Source organism: Suncus etruscus, chromosome X, assembly GCF_024139225.1.
Source record: "Suncus etruscus isolate mSunEtr1 chromosome X, mSunEtr1.pri.cur, whole genome shotgun sequence".
In the NCBI taxonomy this organism is placed as follows: Eukaryota; Metazoa; Chordata; class Mammalia; order Eulipotyphla; family Soricidae; genus Suncus; species Suncus etruscus.
In genome coordinates this window covers 17596221-17610324 of record NC_064868.1, presented here as the reverse complement: position 1 = coordinate 17610324, position 14104 = coordinate 17596221, and the positions used below count along the sequence as shown (strand labels likewise).

The 14104-nt window shown below is 53.4% G+C and overlaps 1 protein-coding gene across 1 annotated transcript in view; it reads right to left on the bottom strand.

Moving 5' to 3' along the window:
* The window catches only part of SHROOM2 (shroom family member 2), a 63875-nt gene extending 57145 nt beyond the window's left edge, over positions 1 to 6730 (bottom strand). The window contains exon 1 of the mRNA XM_049766773.1: positions 6587 to 6730. Within this exon, the coding sequence (XP_049622730.1) occupies positions 6587 to 6730 (144 nt within the window). The remainder of the gene's footprint in view (positions 1 to 6586) is intronic.
* Positions 6731 to 14104: the final 7374 nt, after the last annotated feature.

Here is a 14104-nt window from a genome sequence, read left to right as displayed (position 1 = left end):
GCAAACCCCAGTTTCATCCCCAACACCCCATAGGTTCCCTGAGCCCCACCAGGGGTGATCCTTGAGCATAGAGCCAGGAGTAAGCTCTGAGCTCCTCTGGGTGTGGGCTAAAAACAAAAACAAAACCCCCAAATCTTGATCTTCCTTTCATCTCCCCTTAGCTTCAAGCTAGGATGCTAAAGGACTGCAAATCCCAGGCTGAAGGCCAACACAGGCAACAGGTGGCAGGCTGGGGGGTCTCCCAACTCATAGTCACTGGCCCTCAGCAAGTCTGGCCCCCAAAAGCCACTTGAGAAAGTGGGGGACAGGAGGGAAGAGAGACACTAGTCATTCTTGGGGTTAGGCCAGATGCAAAGGACCATCTTCTTGGAAATTTCTGGCTGGGCCGGAATGACAGCACAAAAGAAAGGGTACTAAACTTGCACACAGCAGACCCAGGTTTGATTTCCTGGCACCCCACAGGATCCCTTGAGCACCTCCAGGAGTAATTCCTGAGGACAGAGCCAAGAGTCAGCTCTGTGCATGAGCCAGTGTGGCCCCAAATCAAAACAAAACAAAGAAGTTCCTGGCCAAAGTTCTGGGGTTTGGAGGAGGGTCCATTCCTTTCATTCTTCCATAAACATTCCCCAAGGGAGTGAGCCCCCCCCCAGTGCTTTGGGGGGATTCCAGTGCCTGCAGTGATGACTATCACAGCCACCCTCTCCACTCCAGGGTGGGCATTGCTGAAGAAGATAAAATAGAACAAGGGACATGAAGACCTCAAAAACGGGGGTGACCAAGGGATGGGGTTCACAGTCTTAAAGGGGTTCAAGCCCACAAAGGGTGTTGAGGGCCACAAAGAGGATTCAGGGCCTCAACGGGAATTTCACAGCTGTTCTTACAGGGGACTCCTTATACAGTACCTGCAAATGCACTGCAAGAGCTTTGGGACTGGGGCACTCCCCTGAAGGATGTCACAAGTGTATTTGAGATTCCAGGCACAGCGCCCTGAAGCCGGCAACCCCAGCAGCCAGCTGGGAGCAGAGTCGGCCTTCCCAGGCCTTCATCAGTGTGCCCAGCCAAGCCCAATGCCAGCAGACACTTCCTTGGGGCAGGCAGCAAATACAGATGGGGTGAGTATTTGTTTGCCTTTCACTATGTAAATAAAGTCCATTATCAGGGTTTGGAGCTGGGGGGGAGGAAGAAGTCCCCCCCAAGCCCTCTGGCCAAGCTCATTAACCTCAAGCTTTCTTCAAAGAAAGCCCAAATACCTGGGCCTGAGCACAAGTACAAGAGAGGAGGGTGCTTGCCTAGCCAGCAGCCAGCCAATCTCAGTCCCATCCCCAGCATCCTATAGGGTCCCTCAGCACCAGAAGGAGTAATCCCTGGGTGCAGAGCCAGGAGTAAGCTCTAAGCGCCACCTGTGTGGCCCTCAAATCAAAACTAAAGAAATATTAAAAATAAAAGTGAAGTTTTTCCAAAGCTGGGCCATCTGCAGTTCACATCCCTCAAAGATTCACTAGGGGACTGGAGCAAGAGCACAGTGGCTAGGGTTGTTGCCTTGCATGTGGCTGACCCAGGTTCTGAGTCCCACATCCCATATGGGTTTGCCAAACCAAGGAGTGATTCTAGAGTGCAGAGCCAGGAATAGTCCTGAGTACTTTGGGGTGTGGCCCTAAAACAAAATAAACAAAAAAGCTAAATCCACCAAGCCTGGAGAGATTCATTACCCTCAAAGCATAACCTTTTGGGAGGGGTTATTGGGCAGTCTTGGCCTATCTAAATGGCTTCAGCCCTATTACAGGTTACAGGCTGATCCTCCAGAGTCCAGACCCGGGTGGCTCTGCAGAGCTGGGCCTGTACCAGGCTCCTTTCCAGACACTCCTCCAGACACTCCTTCCTACCCCTTCCAAGACCTTTTCTCCTGGGCCCAGAGCCATAGCACAGCAGGTAGGGCATTTACTTTACAAGGCAGGCGGCTGACTCGGGTTCGAGCTTCAACATCCCACAGGGTCCCCTGAGTCTTTCCAGGAGTGACCCCTGAGAACAGACCCAGGGGTAAACCCTGAGCACCACTGGGTGTGGCTCAAATACCAATAAAATTTCACATATTCTTTCCTGGACATTCCTCCTCCTCCTCCTCCTCACTCAAGAGGTGTCCTAGAAGCTACCCCCAAGGCACATAGTAGTAAATAGAAGAATTAATACGCATACATAACAACTTAATTACAGGATTTTAAATGCAGGCACACACACAAGCCAGCTGGCAAAAATGATGATTTCGTGAGCCCTCTAGGTTTTTCTGTCCGCATCCAAAAAGATAGAAAGTCTAGATGCCCCCCAAAATTCTGGCAGCGGGGTGAGGGGAGCGGTGGAAGGGGGTCAGCCTTCATAGTGCGGTCCAGGCCCATGAAGTCCTCTGTGGCTTAGAAATGACACGTTTTTCTTTGCTCTGTACCTGATGATGTGGCAGTTAATCACCAGCTGTTGGACGGTGCGCCAAGTGGCGCGGATGACTTAATCCCCTAGACAAGAAAGGTATGCCAAAGGCTGCCAACGGCGGACCACGCAGCGAGCAGGTACGAGGCAACAGTGTGCAAGTGCGAGCACGCATATACTGGCAGACATGGATCGCGGAAATGCAGCCGCCAAGCCCACCCCACCCCTAGCCCTGTGCCCCCACCCGCACCCTTCTCAGCACACACACAGGCTTCCCAGGTAACATGCCCGCATCCCCAAGAGATGAGCCACAGCTCCTGGGAGGGCCAGCAAGGCATCTGCGATAAGAATCACAAGCATTTAGTCCTGCAAACGGTGCTCCAGGAAACCATCGTGGAGGGCCAAACCCGACAGCCCACGCACCACCGTGAGCTTAGCCTCGAAAACTTCCGGATGGTCCAGGCAGGGCCAGCCACAGTGGACACAGTCGAAGATGGGTCTGATCCCAGTGTAGCCCCAGAGGCAGGGAGACACCCCTGGGCTGACCCTGGTGCTTCCCTACAAAACCACCAAGTGACAAAGGTTCAGATGGCCCAGTGCTACTGCCGGGCCCGGGTGCTGCAGCCTTGCTCAGGAGTCATCCCAAAATCACTCTATGGGGCCGGAGACAGAGTACATCAGGGAGGACACCTTGCATTCGGCTGACCAGGGTTTGACCCCCTGCCATTCCATATCACACTACCAGGTGCAATCCCTGGAGTAAGGAGTGATCCCTGAGAACTGCCATGTGTGGGCCAAGAAAAAAAACAAAACTGAAACAAAACCCCAAAATGGCACATCCCCAAAAAGGGCCTTGGTTATGCGTTATGCTGGGTTTTACTGCCCCCCCTCCTGTTTCCATTATAGGAGGTTCTTGGGGCACGGGGCGAATATAAAGCCAGTAATACGCCAGACAGGGTGTTTGGAATTTGCAGAGGGGGTTCTGGGGTTCTTTTGGACATGGTCTGATAAACAGTTGAACTTAAAGTAGCTGTTCATTTACTTATTTGGCAGGACCAGGCTCTAAACCAGCTCTCACAGGGCAAGACACATGCTTTTGCATCCTTTTTTTTTAAAGGGTAGTTCATACACCTGGCCAACCTCTGGGGCCACAGCCCCGCAGTTCTTGGTGGACCATATGCAGCGCTGGGATTTGGGCCAGGGTCAAAGCCAAACTCCATGGCAGACATCTTAACCTTTGTACCATCATCTGTGCAGGTCTTTGCCACCTACTATAAGGCTGAGGAAAACAGACTGAGGAGTACTGTCTGAAGATTTCTTTTTCTCCAGAAATAAATAGTTGAAGGGCCAGATCGATAGACAGCAGGAAGGGTACTTATCTTGCATCTGGCTGACCTGGCTTCAATCCTTGATTTAATCCTTGGTTCCCCAAACCCTTCAGGAATGATCCCTAAGCACAGAGTGAAGAGGAATCCCTGACCAATGTTGAGGGAGGCCAAAAACCAAAAGCCCAAACAAAGCAAAAAACAAATGAAAAAAAGGGGGGAGGCCAGAGCAATAACACAGCGGATAGGGAACTAACCCTAGTTCCCCGGCATCCCATTTAGTCTCCAATCCTGCCCAGAATGATTTCTGACAGCAGAGTCAGGAATAATGCCTGAGCACTGCTGGATGTGGCCCCCCAGAAAAAAAAACTAAACAAAAAAAAGTGCCAGCCCCAGTAACTAGCACAGGGGTTAAGGCATTTGCCTTGTATGCAGCCAACCCTGGTTCAATCTCATGTTCAGAGGAATCAGCTGGTAGCACAGGACTGCCAGGGACAACCCACACACAACCACTAGGTGTGGCCCAAACCCATTCTCTGCAGAGGAAAAAAAAGATGAAATGATAAACAACTGAGTCAAGCAATTTTGACCATGAAAAAAATCCAGAAAACCTCTATTTAAAAGTCATATGGGAGTCAGACCAATAGCAGGGGAAGGTGCTTGCCTTGTATGAGGTTAGGTCCCTGGCACCACAGAGGGTTCCTGGAGCCCTATGTGATTGCAGGAGTGATTGCTGAATGCAGAGCTAGGACTAACTCCAGAGAATCGCCAGGTGTGGTCCCAAAACAAAACCTCAAAAATTTAAATTAAATAAAACGATAGGGGCCGGAGAGATAGCATAGAGGTAAGACATGCAGAAGGGCAGTGGCTCGAATCCCGGCATCCCATATGGTCCCCTGAGCCTGCCAGGAGCGATTTCTGAGTGAGAGCCAGGAGTAAACCCTGAGTGCTGCTGAGTGTGACCCAAAAACCAAAAAAAAAAAAAAAAGATAAAAGCGGGGGCCGGAGAGATAGCATGGAGGTAGGACATTTGCTTTGCATGCAGAAAGACGGTGGTTCGAATCCTGGCATCCCATATGGTCCCCCAAGCCTGCCAGGATTGATTTCTGAGCGTAGAGCCAAGAGTAACCCTTGAGCGCTGCTGGGTGTGGCCCCAAAACCAAAAGCAACAACAACCACAACAACAATAATAATAGGGGCCGAAGTGATGATGGCACAGAGGTAGGGCATTACCTTTCAAGTGGCTGGGCCAGGACGGACCTTGGTTTGATCGCCGGTGTCCCATATGGCCCCCCAAGCCAGGAGCGATTTCTGAGCGCATAGCCAAGAGTAATCCTGAGCGTCACCAAGTGTGGCCCAAAAACCAAAAAATTAAAAAATTAAACATAAGAGCATGTGATCTGGGCTGGGGATGAAGCAGGCTTTGCAAACACAATGCACTAATAAATAATGCACAGAAGGACGAGCAGGCTAACTTCTTTAGCACCATATGTATCAAGACAGCTGAGTGTGCCCAAGAACCCAATTCCATAGTGGGTTTTTATAGCTTCAATCTGTAATAACGCCACCTTTTCCAGCTAGATACTATACACATCCAAACAAGGCAACAGCCCCCAACTGCTCGCCCCCAAGTCCCATGTTTACCAAAAAGAAAAAGAAATCTAGAAGTGTGAGGAAAGTAGAGCAAAACTTGAAGCCTCCTGTTCTCCAGGGGGAACATCAAATTTCCAGGAACTTTCCAAACTCATTACCAGCTCGATGGCTTTAAAAGTCGTGTTACTGAGCCGTAGCGATAGCACAGCGGTAGGACCTTTGCCTTGCAGAGTCCAATCTCGGAAGGACCCGGTTCGATTCCCGGCATCCCATATGGTCCTCCCCCACCCCACTTCCTGCCGGGAGTAACCCCTGAGCGCCGCCAGGTGTGACCGAAAAACAAAACAAAAGTCGTGTTACTTCTTCCCGAAGCAGAGCCGAGTAAGTCACCTTCAGATGCTTCCTGCTGGCCAAAAAGTTTTACATTTTAAAGAGAACTTTGTCCCTGGGAATGGCAAGAACCCAAAGCTCACCAGGAGAAACTGACCAATAGATACTGAAATACCTGGGGGGGAAAAACTAGCAGTTTTGTTGTTGTTTTACAGGTTTATACAGGTCGGGCTGGTCTATTTCCAGAGCGATCCATGCAAAATTCTTAAAAAAAAAAAAAAAAAAAAAGTCTCTCAACACACACACTATTCAGAAAACCAAAGCACGCCTCCATAGCCATTTATTAGTGGCGCTCGAAGCCCGGCGTCCTAACACAGGCTGCAAAAAGTGCTTTTAAAGCGCTCCGGAGCTGCAGCTGGACGTGGAAAACTCAGTAAATATTGATGGGTGCTGGGAAATCGAGAAGCCGGGCAGCGGCAGCTGCGAGCCTGGGCTTCACTCGCGATAAGGGGCGTCGGTCCAAGAGACCAGGCGCGGTCAGTCCGGGTGCACACGGGCACGCCTGCACCCCTGGCACAACGCACGAGCCCTCGCCCACTTCTGGGCTGCTGGGCGCGCGCAGGCCGCCACTCGGCGACCCTGGGAGGACCCTCGGGCCCGCCTGCAAGGGGCTGAGCCGGGACAGGAGCCCCGATAACTGCGCCCAGTGCGTCCCGCTGGGAGCGAGCAGGCCGGCCTGGGGATGCCACGCTCCTCACACACCTCTGCGCGCCCCGCGCCCAAGTCTCCGCAAGTGCCTCGGGCGCCCGCGAACCCGTGCCAGGAGGCACCGCGGGCCGACCCCATGCCGTTCCCGGGGGCGCCGGAGCCGCGTCCCGGCGAGTCCCAGCGCCCCGCCCCCTCGGCCGTCCAGGCCTTACCTTGGTGATGACCAGCGGCTCCCCGTGCTCGCGGCCGCCCTTCAAAGTGAAGCCCCACGGGGCGCCGCCGCTCAGCTGCACCTCCACCAGCCGATCGGCCTCGGCCAGGCGCTCGGGCCGCGCGCGGGGCTCAGCCGCGTCCATGGCGCGGGGCACCAGGGCAGCGCCCCGCGCCCAGACCACTCCTCGCGGCGCCGGCCGGGGAGGCTCCGGGCGCCCCTGCAGCCGCCGCCGGCTCAAGCGAGAACTTGCGCGGAAAGTTGGGAGGAAAGTGCCGGCCGGAGCCGGGGAGCGAGCAAGCGGCAGCGCGCGGGAGGACAGGCGGCGAGCGGGCGGCGCGCCGGGAGGGCGGCCCGGAGGGGGCGTGAGCCGAGGGGCGGGGCGTGAGCGCGAGGGCGGGGCGAGGGCGGGGCTTGCGCGCAGAAAGAGGCGGGTCGTGCGCCGTGAGAAGGCCGGGGGCAGAGCGTCCGCTCCGAGAGCGAGGGGCTTGGCGGGCGAGGCGTCCCGTCCTAGGCTCGAGGGACGCCGAACTCGGGGTGTTGGCTCCCACGGGGCGGGGCGTTCGGCCAGAGACTTCTGGGGACGCCGAAGGCCGGGCGTGTGGCCAGAGACGGGCGTGGCTTGCACCCGGAGGGGCGGGGCGAACCCTCAAAGATGGTAGGGTCGTGCGCTCAGAGACGTGTGGGAACGCAGAGGGTGGGGCATGTGGCCAGGAAGGGGCGGGACGTGAACGCAGACGTCTGGGAACGCAGGGGGTGGGGCGTGTGACCGGGGGCGGGGTGTGAACTAAAAGGGGGCGGGGCGTGCGCTCAGAGAGGGCCGCCGTAAAGGGGCCCAGGGCTGTCTTTCCTGGAGGGCAGGGAAAGGCACAGGCAGGTGGCGGGGCGTGCCGAGAAAGAGGACTCTGAAACCCAACTGCAATCGTATTTGTAATCAAGGTGCTTAAATAAAGATATAATAAAAAGTAACCAAAATGAAAGAAAGAAGGAAGAAAGAAAGAAAGAAAGAAAGAAAGAAAGAAAGAAAGAAAGAAAGAAAGAAAGAAAGAAAGAAAGAAAGAAAGAAAGAAAGAAAGAAAGAAAGAAAGAAGGAAAGAAAGAAGGAAGGAAAGAGAGAGAGAAGGAAGGAAAGAAAGAAAGAAAGAAGGAAGGAAGGAAGGAAGGAAGGAAGGAAGGAAGGAAGGAAGGAAGGAAGGAAGGAAGGAAGGAAGGAAGGAAGGGAATCAGAATGTGGGAGGCGGGGCGTACGCTCCGAGAGGGGCGGAGCGACATGGGCCGGCACGTGCGAGAGGTGACTCTAGGGGCGGGGTTTCCACCAACGTTCCCACCCCTCGAGGGCGGGGCGCGCGGCGCCACCACGCCGGGCCGGAAGGGAAGGTTCGGGGGCGCGCGGTCGGGGGTTCTGCCTTGGGGCACGGGGACGCGCGCTTCCAACCTGGCGCGGGGAGGAGGGTCCGGGCCAGTTGGCCCCACCAGGGGGCGTGGCTAGAGGCGGGTCTGGCAGGGTCCCGCCCCGCGAGCTCTCCGCTCGGGGCGGGTGGCGCGGAGCTCGTGTGTCCGGCGCTGGCGGCGAGGCCTTGGGCTGCAGGTGAGGCGGCGGCGGAAGCTGCCGCGCGGGGCGGGCCGGGGGCGGGCCGCTGTCGCAGCCGGAGGCCCCGCTGCCCTCCATCTTGGTCGGCGCTGGCCATTGTCCACCTAGACAAATTCTGGGACAGCCTGCAGGTGACAGCAGAAGCGCGCAGGCGTGCACACCGTCCCCCCCCCCACACCGTGTGGGCCACCCACTCACCTTAGGGGTGCTTGGAACATCGGCGCGACAGCTGGGCTCTGGCCTGAACCTGCCTGGAGCCCTCTCGCGCAGAGCCAGCCAAGTACAGAAATGGCCTGGAGCACAGAAAATCTGCAGTCTGACCCGGGGCTGCATCGCCCTTGAAATTGAGGCTGGAAAACCCGGGCCCCCCATTCCTGCCCAACCTCTTCCCTTTCCCTGAAACTCCAGGCGTGGACGGGCGTTTGCACACTTGGCGAAACCCAGAGGCGTGTGCGGCCTGGACGGGCGCACAGCGGGGAGGGTATGTGCCAGGCAGGCATTCGACCCAGGTTCGATCTCCGGCCTCCCACAGAGGCCTAGCAGGGGTCCTCAAACTTTTTGTTGTTGTTGTTTTTGGGCCACACCCGGCGTTGCTCAGGGGTTACTCCTGGCTGTCTGCTCAGAAATAGCTCCTGGCAGGCACGGGGGACCATATGGGACACCGGGATTCGAACCAACCACCTTGGGTCCTGGATCGGCTGCCTGCAAGGCAAACGCCGCTGTGCTATCTCTCCGGGCCCGGGTCCTCAAACTTTTTTAAACAGGGGGCCAGTTCACTGTCCTTCAGACTCTTGGAGGGCCAGATTATAGTAAAAACAAAAATTATGAACAAATTTCTATGCACATTGCATATATCTTATTTAGAAGTGAAGAAACAAAATGGGAAGAAATACAATATGTGGCCCGCAGGCCCGTAGTTTGAAGACCTCTGCATGAGCCTCCCAGGAGTCATTTCTGAGCGCAGAGCCTAGAGCCCCTGAGCGCCGCAGGTTGTAACCCAAAACAAACTAAAATCACAGGTGCATGTATTCGCTGTTTATATTACTGAAGGTGCCTCGTAACACCCGTATTTCCAAAACACCCACTTCTCTCCAGCTGCTCTAGGAAGTAAGAGAGAGATGGCAGCCTCCCTTCACAGGGCAGAAGCATTTCTTTCACTATTTCCTTCTGGATGCGCCTTTCTTCCAGGCTACAGAAATGAGACCGCAGAAAGATCCACTCAGGAGGCACCACCCCATAAATAACTCCAGATGAGTGTGCAGGATGCCATTACGAGGCAACTTTCCCTTCGCCACTTCTTACATTGCAGGGCATGTGGCCCACCACCTCATACGTTCAAGGTGACGAAACCAACTTGTTCCTCCTCCAGTCTTCCTTTGTCAGTCTGCAGGAGTCTGGAAAAATCCACCTGCCTGTCAGAACCCATCAGGGCTTGCTGCTGGAGAAGGCAGCTGCAAATAGATAACCTTACCTGAAAGTTGTTAGTATACACATCTTCATAAGTACTGGAGAACTTTGAGTCCATTATGGTACAATGGACTATAGTTTTGGTGTGGTTTTGTTGGTTTGTTTTGGGCTTTTTGTTTTTTGTTTTTTTGTCACATGTTACCATCCCAACAGTCAAGCTGCAGAAGGAAACCCAGTATTATTTCTTAAAAGTAATTGTTATGTGCATCAAATGGGGGGAACCTCCCCACCAACCCCCCAACAAAAAATGTAAGCAGAAAAGATAAACCAAAAGAAAGTGCACAATTTAAGTGGAGGGAAATAGAAGCTTTGACTAGATTGTGAGCTGTAGGAAACCCTCCCTTGAACAGTATTTTTGTAAGTGATGCTGCCTCAAATCAAAAAGAAAAAGGTTTTCAAAGATATTGCACCATTTAAATGCATGTATGTAGAATTTTCAAAAAATCTCTGCCCCTCAACTCTAGTCCTACTTCCCTGAAGGCGTTGATTCAAGACTCACCTTCTGTCTGGTGTTAAAACTCAGGTCCCAGATGCTCTTCAAGCAGAGAAAACGTCATTGAAGGCAAAGTCCTTTGTCAGTGTTTCTGTCCGTTTTACGGTCTGGATGTCACATCTTACAGGGGTCCTCAACTTTAAACAGGGGGCCAGTTCACTGTCCCTCAGACCATTGGAAGGTCTGACTATAGTAAAAACAAAACTTATGAATGAATTCTTATGCACACTGCATATATCTTATTTTGCAATGAAGAAACAAAACAGATACAAATACAGTATGTGGCCTGTGGGCCATAGTTTGAGGACCACTGCATCTTATATGGCATATTCCTTAAGCTGGTGCCATTGTACCCTTTTGTCCTTAGTGAACACTATTTTGCTGGAAAAATGGTTTTTCTTGGTTTTTGTTTCGGGGTCACACTGGGAAGTGTTCAGAACTTCAGGCTCTGTTCTCTAGGATCACACCCAACAGGTGCAGGAGATCATATGGGGTGCCTGGGATTGAATCTAGTTCAGCTTCATACAAGAAAAACACCCTCCCCACTGTGCTATCGCTCCAGCCCAGAAAACTGCTTTGGTTTCCCTCGGATGCCCTTCTATTTTGTATCATCTGAGGCTGCTGAGGCCGCTGTCTATTAATCCTTTATTCAAGACTAGGACGCTGTGCTTAGGGGGTGTGGCCTTAGTTTTCTTCTGTTTGCTTCACCCTTGCAAGTCTTTCTATGACTATTGGGGGTGGAGGTTCATTTATCTCCGCACTGCTGGCAAGATATTGCCACGTAGCTAGTGAAAATACCAGTGATTTCAGGCTAAAAGGGTGGACTCAGGATGGAAACCGGCTTTCTGATAAATTCACCACTCAGTTGCCAAAGACTGGCGGGTTGCACGCAGCTGACCCGAGTTCAACCCCCAGCATCCCATATGATCCCCCGAGCCCTACCATGAGTCATTCCTGAGCACAGAGCCAGGAATAAGCCCTGAGCCTCACCAGATGTGATCCCAATAACAACAACAACAAAACCTCAACAACAGCAACTTATAACTCAGAGAGTCTGGGGCCGGAGCAATAGCGCAGGGGGTAGGGCGTTTGCGTTGCATGTGTCCAACCCGGGTTTGAATCCGGCATCCCATAGGGTCTTCCGAGCTTGCCAGGAGTGATTCCTGAGTGCAGAGCCAGGAGTGAGCCCTCAGTAGCATCACATGTGCCCCCCCCTCCAAAAAAAAAAAAAAACCTCAGTCTGTGCTAAGGCTAAAACAATTGCAGGCACCCTGGGAGATCCCCCAGAAGCCAAGGCCCCATGTTCTGCTTGGATTCACACTGTGCTAACAATGTGGGAGCCACAATCCAGTTCCCTACAAACAAGGCCTGAGCCCTTATCATCAGGTGGCTGGAATTGGGGGAAGTTCTCAGTGTCCCTCCCGGATGCCCACCTCTGCTCTCGCTGTCAAAGACACTGAGAGCTAACTTGGAGAGGCTTAATCCACAGCTAATCCTCTTAGAATTCCCCCTTGCTCACTCTAACCTTGTAGTTGTGAAAGGACAGAGATCCACCCAGTGTGGACTTGCAGTGAAGGGTCAGTTCCCTGAGCCTTTGCTCTGGCCTTACAGACTGCTAGCTGGGCTGGCAGTACCAGTGAACTTTCCAGAACATGCTTTTGTTTTATTGGTTTTGTCTAGCTTTTTTTGAAGACTGGCTTTGGGCTACCACACTCGGCGATTCTCAGGGCTTACTCCTGGCTCTTTGCTCAACAATCGGTCTTGGCAGGGCTTGGAGGACTATTTGTATTTGTGGTGTCAAGGATTGAAGCAGGTCTGGTGTACCCCGCTGTTTGGTGCACCCCACTGTACGATCTTTCCAGCCCTTGTCTCCGTGGGTCCCCATCCATTCCCTGCCACTTGGCCTCCTAATTTCATGCTCTGTCCACCACACTACCATCCCCTATTTATGAAATTTTCAACTGTGACCCATTGGAATATCATGGTGGAATATTCTGGAATATCCCAGAGGCTATGGAGCAGATTTCACAAAGAGCCCAGACCAGGGGGACCCAAAGACACCCACCCCTTGACATCCATGTTCTCAGGCAGAGCCCTCATCCTCTCCCCCCCCCCCCCCCCCCCCCCCGTGACCGCCAACCTGCTTGTGGCTTTCCTGCCCTGAACAAGGCCAAGGAGCCGCCACATCGGAAGGAACAGTGGTCTGCGGTGCAGCATTTCCCCTTTGGGCGATTGGGGGGAAGGGACAGTCCCTGATGCATGAGATGGCACAAGCAGGCACCCCGACTTAGTCTCCAGAATACAGAAGAAAGGACCTGAGCCACAGTGAGCAGAAGGGTGCTTGCCCTGCCTGACCATGGAGGCTGCAGAGAGAAAAAGTGAGTGAGAGAGAGAGAGAGAGAGAGAGAAAGAGAGAGAGAGAGAGAGAGAGAGAGAGAGAGAGAGAGAGAGAAGGCTATGGCTAACTCCAGAGAGAGAAGGGGCCGTGGCCAGCTGCAAGGGGGAGAGATTCCCCACTCCACCCCACCCCACCCCCAGCAAAGGTCTGTGCTCAGCACAGACGCACACTTTTGTTTGTGGCCTTATCTTCTTCCTTCCCCACCACCCCGCTTCCCTTTCCGCTCTGCATCCTGCCTTCTGTCTCAGACTCATCCCCAGCACTCCCTCACAAGGGCCTTTGGAACCCAAGAGGAAGGACAGTGTTCGTCACCCAGACTTCAAGCGTCACACCAACGCTCAGCGGCACAGCGATCAATGTCCCATTGTTGGTCTTGTCTGCACTCTTCCATGTTGAAGATTAATTTGTTTGTTTTGGGGTCACACCCAATAGCACTCAGGGGTTACTTGTGGTTCTGTGCTCAGAATATATTTCTGTGTGTTTGGTTGTTTTTTTTTTTGGGGGGGGGTCACACCCTGCGACACTCAGGAGTTACTCCTGGCTCTGCACTCAGAAGTCACTCCTGACAGGCTTGGGGGACCATATAGGATGCCGGGATTTGAACTGGTGTCTGTCCCAGGTTGGCTGCATGTAAGGCAATAGTCTTTCCGCTGTGCTATCTCTCTGGCCCCTTCAGAATATATTTCTGACAGGCTCGGGATCTTATATGGGACACCAGAGATCAAAGCTGGGTTGGCCACATGCCAGGCAAATGCCCTCCCTGCTGTGCACTCCTGCCCCAGATTAATTTTATTAGTAGTACCTTTTAAAAATAAAATTCATTGTTTGGATTTGGAGACTCCACCTGGCAGTACTATTGGGGTGTCACTACCCATTCAACTGTTTGGCTTCTTTGTGTGTGGGGGGGGATAGTTTGGGGCACACCTGGCTGTGCTCAGGGTTGACTCCTGGCTCTGTGCACAGGGATCTCTCCTGGCGGAGCTCGGGAGACCCTATATGGCTTGCTGTTATATTGGTTTTGTTTTATTTTTTGGGTTACACCCAGTGGCGCTCAGGGGTTACTCCTGGCTCTGTGCTCAGAAATCGCTCCTGGCTGGCTCGGGGGACCATATGGGATGCTGGGATTCGAACCACCATCTTCCCTGGATCGGCTGCATGCAAGGCAGATGCCATACTGCTATCTCTCTGGCCCCTGTTTTATTGGTTTTTGAGACCACACCTGGCTGTGCTCAGGAATCTCTCCTAACCGGGCTCAAACCTGAGTCAGCAATGTGCAAGGCAAGTCCCCTCTCTCCGGCCCCTGAATATGGGTTTAAGAAGCACCCAAGAAATCAGAGAGGGTCTCAGGCTTCTGACTGACTGAGACCCAACAGTGGGGAGGACTCCCACCCTGCCTGATGCGACTGAGAGTTATTTATCTACTTAGTGATTTGGGCCATAGAGTATGGTGCGTTTGGGGGTTTGGTTTGGTTCTGGGGCTACCCCAGTGACGCCCCTAGCTCGGTGTGGGGGGGACCATGGTCTGAAGACTGAACCCAGGGCTCCTGCCTGCAGAACCTGTGATCCAGCC